Raw genomic sequence first — 17,963 nt, 5'->3', positions numbered from 1 at the left:
AGATATGTGGGCACAATTGGCAACGGGCTTTGTTGCAAGGATAAGTTCCTGGGTTAGTGGTTCTGTTGTGTGGTATGTGGTTGTTGGTGAGTATTTGCTTCAGGTTGCGGGGCTGTCTGTAGGCAAGGACTGGCCTGTCTCCCAAGATTTGTGAGAGTGTTGGGTCATCCTTTAGGATAGGTTGTAGATCCTTAATAATGCGTTGGAGGGGTTTTAGTTGGGGGCTGAAGGTGACGGCTAGTGGCGTTCTGTTATTTTCTTTGTTTCCTGTAGTAGGTAACTTCTGGGAGTGGTCAGTTTGGACGAGCTATTACCAGCAGGAGAGTGAGTCTGTGTGTGTATGGGGGTGGGTTTTTGGAGGGGGGTGAGGGAGTGAGAGAACCTGGATTTGTGCAGGAAATGGCCTAACTTCATTATCATGCACATTGTGTAAAGAGTTGTCACTTTGGATGGGCTATCACCAGCAGGAGAGTGAATTTGTGTGGGGGGGTGGAGGGTGAGAAAACCTGGATTTGTGCTGGAAATGGCCTAACCTGACGATTACTTTAGATAAGCTATTACCAGCAGGACAGTGGGGTGGGAGGAGGTATTGTTTCATATTCTCTGTGTATATATAAAGTCTGCTGCAGTTTCCACAGTATGCATCTGATGAAGTGAGCTATAGCTCACGAAAGCTCATGCTCAAATAAATTGGTTAGTCTCTAAGGTGCCACAAGTACTCCTTTTCTTTTTGTCCTGAAAACCTTACTTTCCAAAGGCGTACCTCTATTAAGGGAGTCATGCTTCCTGTGAAGATGTATTGATTCTGTTTCCTTATATGATAATCTTGGTATCTGAGATAAGATTAGCTATTGCTGAATGCTGGCAAAATTTCGACGTGCACTGTAAATATTGCACTGCAATAATTTTGATCTAATGGTGAAGCTCCAACTTGATTAAGTTCCAGTAGGAAAACAAACTCCTTTTTTTCAGCCCATGCAGTTGGTTGGGCATCCAGGAATCTGCTACCATGGAGTATAGTTCTGGGTCAAGATTTTCAAAAGTGCCCAGTTTTTTTTGGGTACCCAATGGGAGACAGTTTAAAGGAACCTGATTTTCAGAAAGTGCTATGATGGATCTGTAAAGCAGGGGACTACAACTCCTGTTAGCCCCCTCCCCACTGTACATCCCATTTCTTCTAGCCAAGCTGGGCTTACATTTCCCATCACCCCTCCTGGCTGAACTACCCCTTCCCCTTCCTCTGGCCAGATAAGGGGAAAGACACTTGCACCATTGTTAGCACCAGCGTAGTTACCCTAGTGCTGGAAAATGAGTATGGTATTTTATACTGTCGGGAAGGCCTACCCATTAGAGTTAGACACATGCTACGGTTTTCCTTCCGTATACAATCCTTGTGTTGGTTGCAGAGAATATGTAAAAATAGCAAAAAACTGAAAACATGTCAGCACGGAAAAAGAACACTGTTTCATACAGTAGAACCTCAGAGTTACGAACACCAGAGTTACAAACTGACGGGTAAACCACACACCTCATTTGGAACTGGAAGTACGCAATCAGGCAGCAGCAGAGACACCCCTCCCCCCCCCCAGAAAAAAAAAAGGCAAATACAGCACAATACTGTGTTAAACGTAAACTACGAACAAAAGGGGAGGGGTTAAAAAAGGATTTGACGAGGTAAGGAAACTGTTTCTGTGCTTGTTTCGTTTAAATTAAGGTAGTTAAAAGCAGCATTTTTCTTTTGCATAGTAATGTTTCAAAGCTGTATTAAGTCAATGTTCAGTTGTACACTTTTGAAAGAACAACCAAAATATTTTGTTCAGAGTTACGAACATTTCAGAGTTACGAACAACCTCCATTCCCGAGGTGTTTGTAACTCTGAGGTTTTACCATATTATTTATTATTTTATACCATCCGAAGTATGCTAGGTGCTTCCCAGAAGACATACAAAAGAATCAGTCCCTCCCTCAAATAGTATATAAATCTACCTTTTAAACATGGCCCAATGGTCCTGTCTTCATTATGGAATGTACCCATTGGTGACAACAGGTATCAGCAATGAGTGCAGCTAAACATGGCTAGCACAGCCAAAAACAAACTGTTCAGCTTAGATTTCCTTTGACCCTGATCGTTTGGATCATAGGTCCCAAATGGCTCCCCTGTTTGCAGCACTGCTCTCGGCTGAAAAGGTTTGGGCCTGACTTCACTTAGTTTTGCTCTTCAACTCTCAAAGCCCCCTGAAAAAGAATGAGAGCACAACCACCTTCATTTGTTGCAGGTTCCTCTCTCTGCCTTGTCAGAAGTTTTGTCTAATCAAAACCAGGCAGTTGGAGGTATTCTGTGTGGATGTGAATCTTGACCTTCAAATTGGGAAATAGATGGAATGCTTTGTGGTTGATTATGAAATCCTTAAACTGTAAAGATGGGCCTAAAGCTAACCCCCAGCTACAAACTCTTGAATGTTAAGGGAGTTTAGCCCTGCTATTGAACTCTGCACCTCAGGCCTAGCTCTATTGACCTGGAAAAGTGAGTGTCTGATCCCCACCTTTCTTTCCACTTACTTTCTCCCCTGCAACCCGCACCAGAAACATCCAAAGCAAACTGTGTCCAGAACAAGCATATGATGTGGTCGTTGTATTGTGAACACTGCTGTCCAGGACTGTTTCAACAACACTGTCAGCACTCCCTTGGCTCCAGAGCTTTCAATTTATCTGGCAGGAGAAATGGAAGAATTTCTCTCAGTCTGGGAACTGTTGCAAGGAAGCTTGGAAGAGTTTGGTCACAAGAGCTTAAGCCACTGTCTATCAGCTCACTTAAAAGAGCAACTCTCCAAGGCTATTTACTAAATTAATACATGTTACAAAACTTTGAGTATGGGGAGAGGAAGGAACAAGAGGAGACAAGGGCTGTTAATGGGATTTTTTCCATTTATTTTTACTAAATTTGCTACTAGAATGTTAATTCCATTTACTAAAGGCCTCACTTTATGATTTGCAGGAGTCCACACAAGAATTCAAGCTGGTTGTCAGTAATCTCCTGTATAGCCATGGTAGAGTGACCATAGTTCCCTAAACTGAAAACGGGACACCGGGTAAGAGATGGTCAGTGCTCACAGGCTGGCCCAACCCCTGCCGTGTGGGTGTGGCCCGAGCCGCCTGGTGTCGCCTCTTGCCCAAGCCAATGTCCTGGACATCATGACTTTTTTTGGCAAAACTGGACCTTTGTCCCATTCGCTTTTGCCTGAACATTCCTCCATAGCCCTCTCAAGCAAGAGCAAATGGGACAAATGCCCAGTTTTGCCAAAAAAAAGTTGTGACATCCGATACAGAGCTTAAAAAGGAGGACTATCCCAGCCAAAACGGGACATATGGGCACCCTAAATCATGGGGGAATACTAAATTCTTGGAGCTTTCTGGCAATAAGAAAATACCACCTAAAATAGTTCTATATATTTGAGGATGGGATTAGGCCATAAACTACATTCTCCAGTTGTCTCAGTGCTAGAAGAGGAATCAGATCATGGTTTGCTGAGAGCATTTTGATATGCTGAAGGACTCCTTTATCCCAGTTCTTGACAACAGGGGCCCAAGTAAGTTATTTGTCTGTCTTGTGCTCTACTTTTAGCATAAGTTAAATAGAAAAATGTTGAGAAGAATTGGAAGAAACTCTACAGCATGAGGCCCTGTATAACAACAGGATCAAGGTCTCAGTTTTACATCTCTTCCAAAAGCTGGGACCTCGAGTGGAATAGTAACGTCATACTGAAGCATTGGTTCAGTATAGACTTGGGAGGAAGAATGTTACTTACTGAATCATCAACATTGCCAACCACATGTGGGTTTTCTTTTGGAAATTTCCACCAAAATATGGACTGAGCCTGCTGCCAGCATCACCCCAAAGGTGGATAGGTTCCCTGGCATGCAGTGATCCCTTGGGTAGCCTCTTGCACAGGGCTTCTGCAATTTAAAGCAGCTTTCTCCCACCACAACCACTGAGAGAGGATGACAGAAAATGTAGGGGTGGAAGGGACCTCGAGAGATCATCTAGTCCAGCCCCTTGCGCTAAGACAGGACCAAGTATACCTAGACCCTCCCTGACAGGTGTTTGTCTAACCTGTTCTTAAAAGCCTCCTATGAGAGGGATTCCACAACCTCCCTAAGTAACTTGTGCCAGTGCGAACTATCCTTAGAGTTAGAAATAATGATACCCAATGGCATGTAAACCAAGCCCTAAAGAAAATCTGCATTCTCAGTGCCAAGAAATGGCCCAGAGAAGGTGGATCACTTGGTCCCATAGTTCTTTCTCTCTGTTTGAGAATTGTGAAACTAGTGCAGCCTGAACCATTAGTCCAAGGATGAGCATGTCAGGCAACAGCTTTTCTCTTGGTATCTTTGGCCGAAGTGAGATTGCGCTCTCCCGTCAATGGGAGTCTTCACCAAGCTGCAGCTTTACCAGGTCTCCTTTCAAGGAAGATCATGCAAGCAAGGGAGGACCGGACAGAGATTTTATGCTAAAGAAATGCCAGCTTATTAAGACTATTAAGTAGAATGATCAGAAGAGCCAGAAAACTGTTTTCTTTATTTTTATCTTATGTTTCACAGGAAGACAAGAGGAAAAACTCTGTCTGCAACCTCCAAGGGAGGTAGAAAGCTTTCATTCTCATTTGGGTGATAGCCACGCTGTGGGGTTTGGTTTTTGGTTTGGTTTGTTGTTTGAAACATTCACATCTTCTGGGTATCTGAAATGTCTCAAAGATCATGTAAATCTAATAGCAGGCAGGTGAGGCCTTGGACCGAAACAATTTTTCCTTATTTGTTCCAAGTTTACTATAAGGCCTAATTAGCATTAATTTTGGAGAAGAAACCGTTATTGACATTTTAACCAATAGACGTTGTGCAGCCTGTTCACCAACCAAGATCTTTACGGTGGACTTTTGTGTTGGTTTGGCATTCTGAGAGCAGATAATATTTGACTACATGGTTATTCATCTCTTGAACCTATATTGTGTTTATGGAAAGGCCATATCTCTTTTCTGTCATTCTTGTGGACTATAAGATAAAAACAAAGAAAACTATGTAATAAGCTGGGACAGGTCTGATTCCAGCATCCTCATCCTTTCCTAAGGTTTGGGTTTTTAGTCTAAAGTTTTAATTTCTCAAACATTGCATACAATGGGTTTAATTCACCCCCTCTGACACAGGGTAGCCAAAACTGCACCCCTATACACCACCCAGAGACACAGAACCTGAGGGATTAAAATTCTAGGCACACAGACAGTATGGTGATGAGTGTGGTTTAAAAACAGACACACCAATAGGAAAGGAGAAAGCGTTTCCGTTGTCATGTCCACAGAGGATAAGACAAGAGGCAACTGGTTTAGTATGCAGCAAGGGGTATTTACGTTGGATGTAACTTATTATATTACTAAGGTGTTTCAAATAGTCCCTTGAGATTTTATATTACCCCCTGCTGCTTGAATGCTCACACTGAAAATGACCTATATATCTAGGAGCAAGAGGACTCTCAGTTGCATCATTCAAAGCCAGTGGGCTTTGAATCAGATGCTTGATTCTTCCCAACAGGTCATTTCCTCACTTGGCTGGCAATGTTATCAGTGTTGGTGTTAGGCTGACAGCTGTTGAAGACAGAATTTCCAACTGAAGTGCTTTTCTGGTGTTTTGATATGCTCGCTTCAGTGACCATCAAAGAGACAACAGACAGATTCAGCCTATGAATTTGTTTCTGTAATTTGCCATGTTCAGATGTTTGATAATTGCACATAATAATGATGCTAAGTTAGTATGACTTACGAAGTCAATGGAGTTATGCCCGTTTACACCACAGATGAATTTGCCCATTATCTTTACGATCCAAGATGGATACCAAGGGAAACATCTTATGAAAGAGCAGATGCTAGTCAATGGTGGGAGGAGAGTTTGCAATGTGAATAAAGTCTAGAGATGTTCCTTATGGCCCCTTAATCGGCTTTCACCCATGTGTGAAGTATGCCATTACACTGGTCGTTTCTTCACTTGGGGGTTGGTCCAAAGTTGCCCATAAATCATACACATCCCAACTAATTCCCCAGTCACAAAGCAAGTATGCGCAAACACGCCATGGCCGGGGGACCCTTGTTGCTATATTTACAAAGGCATTTAGATGCCTAAATATGCATACAAGTGATTCTTTCAATGGGAGTTAACACCTAGCCTGCTTAGGCACTTTTGTAAATATCACTAGGCACCTATCTGCAGCATTAGGTGCCTGAATATCTTTATTAAACCTGTCCTTAACCCATATTCCCAGAAGTCATCTGATCGCAGTACAAGAATGATGGGGGCAGTGATATAAGCAGGTGGTTCTCAACCAGGAATACATGTACCCCCGGGGGTACGTAGATGTCTTCCGGGGGTGCATCAACTCATCTAGATATTGTTACGAATTACACCTGAGAGGACACGCACACAACTGCTGCGAAACAATATTTGCCTAGTTTTACAACAGGCTACATAAAAAGCACTAGCAAAGTCAGTACAAACTAAAATTTCATACGGACAATGACTTGTTTATACTGCTCTATATACTATACACTGAAATGTACACACAATATTTATAGTCCAATGAATTTATTTTATAAATATGTGGTAAAAATAAAGTAAGCAATTTTTCAGTAATAGAGTGTGGTGATACTTTTGTATTTTTGTAAGCAAGTCATTTTTAAGTGAAGTGAAACCTGGGGGTATGCAAGACAAATCAGATTCCTGAAAGGGGCACAGTAGTCTGGAAAGGTTGAGAACCACTGATATAACCAACCTTTCCAAGCAACTATCACTTCATCGCTATTGCAAAGAACAGAGTAAAGCAAGTCCCCATCTTAATCCTGTGCCAACTATGAGAACTCCGTTTTCCCTTTAGAGTCACATGCATTATTACTGTCACAGGACACTACTCAGCTAAAAGTAGCAATCATATGTCTATGGCTTAAGGGAAAAGGGATACAAACCACAGGAAAAACTGTATGATGTTGGTGAGCTTACTGTCAGGATTTCAGGCATGGATGCCTGCAATAAAAAGGAATCTAGTTAGCACTGTACTTTGTTCTCTGGCCTGTGTCTGGGTATCTGACAAAGCAGCTACATGTGCTGTGTGTTAGTGCTGCCCAATAACTGCTCTGAGGGCTTGTCTACATTGGGAAATTTACCAGCATAGTTATACCGGTTTAATTATAAACTATATGTGTAACTATAGTGGTAAATTACCCTGTGTAGAAAAACCTGAAGATACACATTGGAGAAACCCTTTCTCTAGACGTACAGCCCAGGAGCTGTGGAGAATAATTTTGCCAGGCCACATCTCCTTTTCAGAGAACCACAACCTGAAACGTCACTGTGCCAGAGGTGGTTTTCTTGTGCCAAGTCACCAGCTCTATGCTGCTTCAGGATTACAGTTACAGAGAATTGATCAACATGGGGGGTACAAATAGGGTTTGGCCTATGTAATACAGTAGTATTACACACTGGCCACAAAGCACTCAAGGATCTGTCCTAAAATCTCCATTTTTTGGTCTTCCTTGTGGCTATGCCTTGTGAAGATTTTGGTGATTTTTATCACATTGGCTCCTACAGCCTTACTAAGCTATACATACTCTCTGACATGGTTGGGTTTGAAGATGTGAAAGTTAAAAAAGCTTAAATCTGCCAGAACTCTTGCTACATGTACGTCCCTTTTGCAATGGTTTTCCTCTGAGGAAAGTCAAATTGGATTTGCTTCAGTTTTTACATTGTATTATTTCCTTTATGCTACTGCAAAAGAACAAGACTTGTGGGAACATTTTAGAGCAGATGAACTGGATTGGCAATTGCTCTTCCCCAGTTTGACCAAGAATTAACTATAAAGAGCATGTTTTTACTTTTTCAAATTAAAGGGACACATTTTTGGCGAAAGAGCTACTGAAACCAGAATGGTGTTGAGACATTTCTCAGTTAGACACAGAACATGATATTTCTCAATGATTTTGCTTGACTGTTTTGAATTCTTTGTTCATTGGAACATACTCTTTATGTACAGCTTTCTCTTTAAACTACTTGTTACTGAATATTGTAACTGAAGTAAATTTCTTCTTGGCTTACTGGAAGCTCTTTAATACTCTATGCTTGTGATTATTAAGGCTTTTAAGCCAAATTCTGTTGGTGGTGGATGTTGACGTTTGCTTTGCTATGAGTTCTTGTCCCAGTCATCTTTATTGATTGTCCTACTTTGGTTTCTGGCTTCTTCCAATAGAACAGAAGTAAAACTGTAAAGGGGGTGGTGCATATTTCCTCACCCTATCTGTTAGAAGCCCTGAGGGTGCCAGAACTGTATATAGAATTTGCCCATAACAGCCTATTATCTATTAGGTTGTTGGCTGTTGCAGCCTTTTATAAGGTGTTGGCTTACATAGCTTCATTTGACTTCTTATTTACATTATAATTTCAAAGAAAGCCCCTTGAGGCCCACTCTGAAATATTAGAGGCCAATTGAGAGTGGTCATGCTATCCAAGAATCCTCTTGTCAGATAACTTTAGGTTGAGCATAGAAAGAATGTTTTGTGTAGTTGAACAGTGGGACACATAGTTCTAACTCCCCAAAGTTGGTATAGTAATGCTGCATGCTTTGGGCCTGGCTGCTACTGTAATGACAATGCTATATTAAAACATTATGAAAGTAGTTTGGCTGGAACTGTTTTACTGGCAATACCATAAAAAGAAGCTGATGACTTTACAATTTGGATCCCTATTGAACACTGGCAGGGCATCTGAAATTCCATATGACCTGTACCATTCAATCAAGGTTATTACATCATCAGAAAAAGGGAACCTAAAGAACAACAAAAATTTCCAAATGTCTGTAAACTCCCTGTAACCTGAGTTAACAGTAACCATGTAATAACCAAATGGATGAACTGCTTTGAAATAAGAGCCAGCAATTGGAGACTGGCTTTAGTCATTAAGTTTAACTCAGGACTCAAAGTTCTTTAGTTTGGCTGAGAAGGAGAGTGTAGAGCATGGGCAGCAAGGTGGGGCTCATTATCAGGTCTGGATCCACAACTTGCAGTTGGTCCCATCTCTGGAACAGCCTGAACCAAATCCCCATATCAGAATAATCTAAACTTTCTGTCTGGAAATAACACAAGACAGGCTGTTCTTCCAGACTTAGCAGGATCGAACACAAAGTACCAGAAGCGCCCTTAAATTTCTCTGTTTTCTGAAATGTGATTCTCAGAACTTTAATCCGTACTCCTGGTAAATCTCTGATACATAGTCATTATTTCTAGATTTTTAACTGTATGAAACTGCACTGTTTCAATAGGGATAATTTTTCTTGTTTTCCAGTTTGTTGGAAAATCCTGGCACCAAATTAAGAAAGTTGATTCATATTTCCACAGTCTTCACAAAAACTCAAAATGGCCTCCATTGCAGGTTAGTCAAAGGCTATTGCTCAATGCATTTGTTTCTTCATCAAAAGTCAACCAAGCAGAGATATTTCTATTGTTGATCTGTCTTTAAAAACGCATCACTGCTCTGTCATATTCTGTCTTTAAAGTTTCACTCTGTGGTCTTGAATCATAACATTGAAGATATAAGTTTATCTTCATAGTAACTCCAGGAATTAACTGTGAGCAGATAGTTTTATATTGTTTGTTCTTCCCTTTTCAGGCACTGTGATGAGTCGAAGCATACCAGTTGAAGTTGATGAATCTGCATTCTGGTCCCCATTTCCAGAACATTCACTGGAAGAGGCTTTGAAACCTTCTATTGAAAATACGGAGAATTTGGTACCTTTAGGACCATATCCAACTCAAATGTCTCAAAATTCCTTGGCTGATCAGTCACATTTACGTAAATCCTCAGAGCTTGCAAACTATCATCAGCCTGTACCACACAACATAGCAAGGGAGGATTATGACAGTAGTCTTTGGGTAAGATATCAGGATTCTGGAAAAGATGTGCCTTCCACTGAATCAGAGGCTGGGATGCTCCCACCTCAGTCTCATCTTTTAGCTATGGAGAAAACAAATAAGCTATTGAGATCTCAGCTTTCAGTTGATTCTCCTTATACTGGACATGACTCTAGTAAATCAAACAAAAGTTTTTCTGATGTTTCACAGAATGCATTTGATGACAAAAGCCAAGAGAATTTACAATCACATCAGCCATCAAACAACAGAGCACCATTCGACCTGCCAACTGTAGACACTGGATATGATTCTCAGCTTTGGGATGTCATGGGCATCAGGCAGTTAGAACCTCCGTTACCACTTACATCTGTGTTTAACCCCCAGGACCTTCCAGGGCCATTAATATCCAGAGAGTTTCTCAGAATTGAACCTCAGCAGTATCCTGTATACCAACAAATGCTACACCGTAATTTTTCTCCACAAGCTCACTGGAACCTCAGATACCATTGTCCAGCTGATCCACACCACCCAAATCCATGTAAGTTAATGTTATTGACCAGCATTTAATCTGCTTTTCTATGGTATCACCCTCTTAGCTCCAAACTATGTTTTAATAAGTTGTTATTCCTACTGTACTTCCTTCACAGGATGCATCTATTGTTTTCCAACACCTATTACTAACCCCTTTATCTTCCTAAATGTTGGCATGATGTCAGTGAATTTGCTAAGGCAGAACCTTCAATTCAGATAAATCCATTCTAGGCCTCAAAGTTCACTCATCAGAACACAGTTGGTGCTATTGCAGAAAAGCTATTCTTTCCCTGTCATGCATTTTGTGTTCCAACTTCCTTGCTGCTGTTTTATGTTCTGGTCATTTCTCTTCTCCTTGCATCACTTAACTTCCTGGAGAAGAAGAGCTAAATTCATAATATCCCCTTGCTTCTTCCCTCCCTCCCTACCTCCTCCACACACACACATTGTGTGCAGCTGTACACTAACAGAATGGGTACAGTTTATTTTAAAATGTGAACAAGGGGAGGATCCCCACAGAGAAATCAAAGCAATATTTCAATCATATCCGAAAGACAAACAGCAAATGGCTGGAATGGATTTGGTCAGGACCAAGAAGCTGGAAACTGTGGTCCTCCCTGTTACATGCACAGTGCAGCATAAATCACCTCCTGACAGCTTTCTAAATTTCAAATGATTATTAGGCAATCACAGCCCACAATAAGGCTTTGCACTTACTGCATTCTATTATGTATTTTCTAGGCAATAACAATATAGTGTATTGTGTTCACAGGCTGTAATCTAGCCCTGAGCACCTGCTATCTTCCATTCATGAAAGAACAGTAAAACTGCTTTTGATGTCAAAGAAATCCTCTCAGCAAAGCTATTCGCCCAAGGACTGTTACTTTACATATTCATTATATGACGCACTTGATGTCAGAAACCATGGATATATGATTCCACTGTGTTTGTGATAAGTAATTTTTCTTCTTTGAGTGGTTGTCCCTATGTGTATTGCACATATGGGATATGCATGCACACAAGTCCAGAATTTTTTGCAGCCATTGTCGCTGTGTGACTTTATTTGCAAGTTTTGGTGTCCTCAGTTCCTTTTTTACTGTATCATTGCTGTAAGATATCTTATATAGTTAGTTTTAATAGTTGTAGTAGTTCTTATAGTATAGTATACATAGTATAGTTAGATAGTGTTTTTCCCCACTTTCTTCCCCTTCCCCGCCCCCGGACTTCTCCCTCCGAGAAGTCTGGGGTTATGCCCTGGGTCCTGGAGTTCAAAGAGAGTGTTTCCTGCCCTCATTCCTTTTCAGCAAGCAACAAACATCAACATTACCTCTACTGCCTGGGGGAGGCTCACATTTCTGCCATACGTGTGCTGCTCTTTTCCCCCAGACCTTGTGAGGACCTGGACCTGAGACTCAAAAAGCATTTTTCACAAAGAAAGCAATGAAGCCCCAATCAGATCCAAGCCAGGGGCCATTCCCCCCCCCCACAACAGTCTTACCAAGAGGGCAGCACCCCTCTGAGCATGAGCTCAGGAACAGAGGCTAAGACTGGTAAGCCTAAGGAGAAGGGCTCAGAGGAGAGCAAATGACACTCCCACAGACATAAGGATAAGTGATCTTAATCTAAAACTGTCCCAAAGATGAAAGATCCCTTCCTGACCCCAGCAAAGTGAGGAGAGCCAGTGCACGTAGGTGCTAAGGACTTAGGCCTGAATAAATATTTTTGATAGGAGAAGGAGGTACACAAAGGTACAGATCCGACAGTTCCAACGTCTGCTCTGATGGTGGAGGGTCAGGATAAAGAGTTCCTGGTGCTCCCATCCACTTCTAGAGCTGATGCAGTACCTGTAGCAACATGACCTGGAGGGAGCCAACCACCACAGTAACCAGGGAGACTCTGGTTCCAATGGCTCCACCAATGGGCAATCAGAGACTTACATCTCCCCAGAGAACGTCTTTGCTCTTCCCTATCCACATTCACCCCTTCCTTTGGGACCATCTCTATTCCAGGACACCAGAGGAAGATAATTCTGATGAGGCAGAGTTGTTCTCCCATCCCACCTTGAGGCACGACCATCGGTAATGTCGGTTACACTGGAGATAGGAGATCCAGCTTTCTCTTCTGATGATTCTGAGGCCCCGCAGGAGTCTCTGCTGCCTCACACAGAGGTGACACGAGACAAGAATCCCAGATGATTGGAGTTCTGGGGTATCCTATGCCATGGGGTCCTCTTCTGCCAGTTGATCCATCCTACTGTCAATATTGGAGATGGCAAAAATCCTACCCTAATACCAAGAATCAGTGCAGGAGTCCTATTTACCATTGCCCAGACTCTTGCAACCGGTCCTGTCAGAATATCTGAAAGGGGAAGATGAGACAGATCCACTGGTTACAACAGTTCTGGGAGCAATCTTGTCATCTTACTGGAGAGGGGGTTACTCCATCTTCTCCAGACAACTTTAAACAATACCACGAGCTCATGCACAGAGTGGGTCCTGAGCTACAGATTCAGCTGGAGGAAGTCCAGGAGCCTCAGCTCAGTTTACTCAACATTCTGCAGCCAGTCAAGTTGTCCTCCCCATCAACAAGGTCATCCAAGGTAAAAGTAGTTTGGCACACTCCTGCTTCTTGTGCTCCCGCCCCTAAGAGGGCTAAGAAGTATTACCTTGTTCCACCCAAAGAGGGAGAGTTTTTGTACCACTTAACTCTGTGGTGGTGCAGGTTCCTATAGAGCAGTCCAAACAACAGCACCCATAGGCTACTCCCTCTGATAATGGCCATTGTTATGAGGAGAGACTTGTGGTTACAATCCCCAGATTTCCCTAGAGAACTGCAGAGTACCATCCCAGATCTGTCCTCAGGAGCCACCACACAAAAGACAGAAGGTCTATAGATCCAAGAACCCAGCCTCTGCAACATCCACTGCCACATCATACTCTAACCACCAAGCGAAGAGCTTCTTTTGATGGGACTGTCGAGACCCAAGTCCCTTTTTTGATACCACTTCATTCCCCTCCTCTGGTATTTGGAGGCCACCTTTACCCAACTTGCCAAAAACTGGAGAGCCCTAACCTCAAACAAATAGGTATTAGAAACTATTTGTGGTGGCTATCTAATCGAGTTTCTGGTACCTCATACATACAAACCCCCTTCCCAGTTCCTGTTCAGGGACCACTTTCATGAGAATATTCTATTCTAGAACTCCCTTCTCTTCAAGGGAGCCATAGAAAAGGTTCCAGCTCAACATCAAGGGAAGGGATTCTATTCCCCTTGCTTCTTGATCCCCAAGAAGAATTGGAGATGGAGGCCGATTCTCAATTGGAAGTAGTCTGAATGGGCTCATTTGAAAACTAAAATTACACACAATATCCTTGGCACCAATAATTCCCTCATTAGAAAAGGACACCTGTGTCATGGATCTCGGTAGGAAAGATGCATATTTTCACACAGGCATCCATCTAGCCGATAGGAGGTTCCTCAGGCTCCTCTCCGATGCAGAGCACTACCAATTCAGAGTCCCCCTCTTTGGTCTAACTATAGCTCCCAGGATCTTTACAAAGTTTTTTTCAGTAGTGGATGAGAAGAGAGGAATATACAGTCTTGCCTTCCCTCGATGACTGACTTCTGATGAGGAAAACCAGTGGCAACCAGTGTTATACTCAGCCTTCTGCCTTCTCTGGCTGTCTGTGTCAATCACAAAAAATCCACATTGACCCCCCACGAGATTCAGAAACTTTATGGGATAACATTAGACTCAACTACACCAAGAGCTTATCTATCTCTCAAAGGGTTCAGGCTATGCACCATTCCATACATCAGGTCACTATCAGACCCAGGATTTCAGGCAGAACTTGCCTTTTCCTCCTTGGCCATGTGGTCTCATCCACACATGTTCACCAGGCTTCATCTTTGCTGCCTACAAGCATGACTTCTCTCATATACTCACCAGAGAAGGACAACATAAACGGCAAAGTGACACTTCCACCCAAAGTTTTAGACACTCTTGTCTAGTGGACAAAACCAGAGATAGTTCAGATGGGGACACTAACTCCCGACGCAACTATTGTTACTGACACCTCCTCCTTGGGCTGGGATGCTCACATGGGTGAGCCTATGGCACAAGACATCTGGCCCCTACAGGAGTCCAGAATGCATATCAATTTACTAGAACTCCAGATGGTCTGCTGAGCCTGTGACGTCTTTGTCCCACTCATCCGATCCCGATGTCCAAAGAAGGTCAGACAAGGTGACAATGGTATTTTATACAAACAAGCATGGAGGAATGAGATCTCTCCCATGGTGCATAGAGGCAATCACCCTCTGGAACTGGTGCATCAGCCATGGCATAACCATATCAGCAGCATATTTACCAGGGGTGCAAAACTTCCTAGTGCAGTGGTTCTCAACCAGGGGTACATGTACCCCTGGGGTACTCAGAGATCTTCTGGGGGTACTCAACTCATTTAGACAGTGTTTCTCAACCTGGGAGTTGCAGGGGGGTCGAGGGATGGGTTTAGGGAGTGTCCAAATTCCAGCATTCAGGAGTGGCAAGCAGGGCAATTGCCCAGGGTAACACACCACAGGGAGCTCAGTGAGGCTAAGTTACATGCTTCAGCCCCGCTGCCTGGGTTTGGGCTTCAGACAAGGCTCATGAGTGAAAGACAGGCTCAAATATACTTGAGTCAGCAATTTCCCAGTAATAGTGGGCTGTGACACTTCTGTATTTTTATGTCTGATTTTGTAAGCAAATAGTTTTTAAGTGGGGTGAAACTTGGGGTATGCAAAACAAATTAGACTCCTGAAAGGGTACAGTATTCTGGAAAGGTTGAGAGCCACAGCCCTAGTGGACTGCCTGAGCAGACATATTTCTGCAAATCACAAATGGAAGTCATAATTCAGTTCTCAGTGATGTCTTGCCCAATGGGAAATGGCAGCCTGGGACCTTTTTGCCTCGTGGGAGAACAGGAAACTTCCTTAGTACTATTCAGAACAGCCCTGGGCAAGGGCTTGATGGGAGATACCCTCCGGTGTTATGGAAGAATCACCTGGTATATGCCTTCCTTCCCACCCCATTGGTATCGCAAGTTCTACGCAAGATCCACCAAGACAGATCTTGAGTCCCTCTGATTGCACCCAACTGGCTGACACAGTTCTGGTTCACAGATCCACTGAAGCCCTCAGTTCACCCACCCATGAACATCCCCACATTGCCGCATCTTCTAACGCAGCACAAGGGCAGATTCACCGCCCCAATCTGGGACTGCTGCACCTCAGGGCCTGGTACTTGATTGGGCATCAGAAAGAGATCACTCATTCTAAAAGGGTGCAATCCATGCTTAACCCAGGTAGAAAAGACTCTACAAGATGCCGTTACTTAGCAAAATGGAAGTTTCTCTCCTCTTGGGCTCACCAGCGCAGCTTGTCTCCAGAATCTGCTGTTATCCCTGCTATCTTAGAGCATCTATTTACCCTTGAGTCTTTGGGTCTCATGCTCAGTTCCCTGCGCGTGCATTTAGCAGCGATCAGTTCTTATTGTATGCAATATTTACTCATCCTGTTTCAACTAGATTTCTGATGGGGATTCTCAGATCCTTGCCACCATTGGTGAAGTTCGTACCTCACCAATTTTATTGTCACTCACCAATCCCCCCTTTGAGCCTCCAGCCACATGCATCTGTCTGTGAAGGGGGCATTTCTACTAGCCGTAATGTCAGCCAGAAGAGTCAGACTCACCATATGCTACCTTCTGTAAAGAAAAGGTCTCGTTATGACCACACCTTAGATTCATTCCTAAATTAGTTTCTGAGTTTTATATAAGTCAGGTAATCCATTTACCAGGTTTTTTTTCCCCAAAACTTCATACCTCAGATGAAGAGAGATGGTTGCATTCCCTAGACATCTGAAGGGCTTTGACCTTTTATCTGCAAGTAACGTTAAGAGATATCCCTAAGCTATTTGTTTCCATAGCAGAGGTCCAGGGGTCAAGCTGTATTGACGCAGAGAATTTCAGAATGGATCTTTGGTTGTATTACCCTTTGATACTGTCACATTCCAGGGTGCAATCCAGACCAGTGAGGGGTCATCACCACTTGCCCTGCAGCTTTGGTGCCTCACAATGCTTTGCTGTTGTAACTTCCAAGTGGGCCACTCACAAACAGGCAAACTGCATGCAGATCATGCCTTCAATGTCTGTATATAGCTACAGCCCTGACCCAGAAGCTCTGACCCCAGTGCCCTATCAACAACACATCAGCCACTCTCTGGCTTCCAGGAGCCTTGGTTACTACTGCAAGATGACCCCAACACACAGCCAGTCCCAACATTTCCCCAAAACATATGTTCTGTACTGTCCAGCCCTCTACTGGACAGTGCAGATATTAAAGTTCTGTTGCTCCTGTAAGGGGTCAATATACAACAGTTTGCTACTTTAATTGGAGTTACCTAAACAATTCAGTTTAGTCAAAACTAATCCAATGCTGCGTTTAAAGAATAAAACAAGTAAATCTAACTACAAAGAGAGAGATTTTAAGTGAGTACAAGTACAAGTAGAAATGGTTACAAGAGAAATAAAGATAAAACACTTTGTAGTGACTAAAATATAACAAACCAGATTTGGTTCAAGGTAAAATCCTTATCACATACTCCCAGCAACAGGGCTGACCAAATTCTCAGATCAGAACCCCTCCCAAAGTCCAAAGGCTGGTTCCTTTGTCATTTTAGGTGAAAGAGAGATAAGGAGAGAGAGAGAGAATTTCTGGGGTGTTTTTGTCTCTAGCTTTTATAGTCCGGTCACCCTTTGAAATGCATTTTCCTGAGGGTTACCCCTAGATAAATTTCCTTCCCGCCGAGAGTATGGAGACATGGATTCTTGTGGTGAAAGAAGTTCCACAGGGTTGCTTGCTAAAATGCAGGTTGATCTGTCGCTGCCCCCCTTCGCTGCCATAGAATGGCCACTTGACCAGTGATTGCCAATCAGCGATGAGGACACCTGGCTAGAGGCATTAGCTTGTCCTTTGTCTCTGAAAAACAAGTTTACCCCCTCCCCAAACTTGTCTGATAAACACATCTCAATCATAATTTTAGCTTGTGTTCATAAGTTCACATATAACATTGCTACACACATTTCACCATGATATTATTGACCACTGAGTTGTTAGTTTTCAAATGATACTTCACATGGCATATTTTATACAAAGATTATTACAATCGTATGCAGGGTGTGAATAAAGGGATGCATTGAGTCACAGTTACCAACTAGCTCATATTCCCCCTCCAGAGGGGATGAAGGTTCATTCCACTAGAGAGTAAGCTACTTCGGCCTCATAACTGAGAGATGTACCTCTCCTAGAGATATGTAGAGCAGCTATTTGGAACTCTCTTCATGCCTCTATGAGACATTAAGCTCTGATCCAGTTGTCAACTGTGGATACAGCTGTGGGGACAGCAGTACTTCATTTAGTTATCACTTCTGCATCCTTGCACCAACTTGCAGTCTGA

General features: G+C 42.9%; 1 protein-coding gene across 2 annotated transcripts in view; it reads left to right on the top strand.

Moving 5' to 3' along the window:
- The window catches only part of TRAF3IP2 (TRAF3 interacting protein 2), a 47,359-nt gene that overhangs the window by 5,313 nt on the left and 24,083 nt on the right, over positions 1–17,963 (top strand). Inside the window, exons 2-3 of one of the 2 annotated variants that reach the window (XM_077811705.1) lie at positions 9,370–9,456; positions 9,694–10,473. In XM_077811705.1, coding sequence (XP_077667831.1) covers positions 9,441–9,456; positions 9,694–10,473 — 796 coding nt within the window. In that variant the 5' untranslated portion in view covers positions 9,370–9,440. The remainder of the gene's footprint in view (positions 1–9,369; positions 9,457–9,693; positions 10,474–17,963) is intronic. The other variant, XM_077811706.1, reaches the window with a different exon arrangement.

Source organism: Eretmochelys imbricata, chromosome 3 (genome assembly GCF_965152235.1).
Source record: "Eretmochelys imbricata isolate rEreImb1 chromosome 3, rEreImb1.hap1, whole genome shotgun sequence".
NCBI classification, from domain to species: domain Eukaryota; kingdom Metazoa; phylum Chordata; order Testudines; family Cheloniidae; genus Eretmochelys; species Eretmochelys imbricata.
Note: the sequence above shows the minus strand (reverse complement) of the source record. Positions and strands in the feature narration are given on the sequence as shown.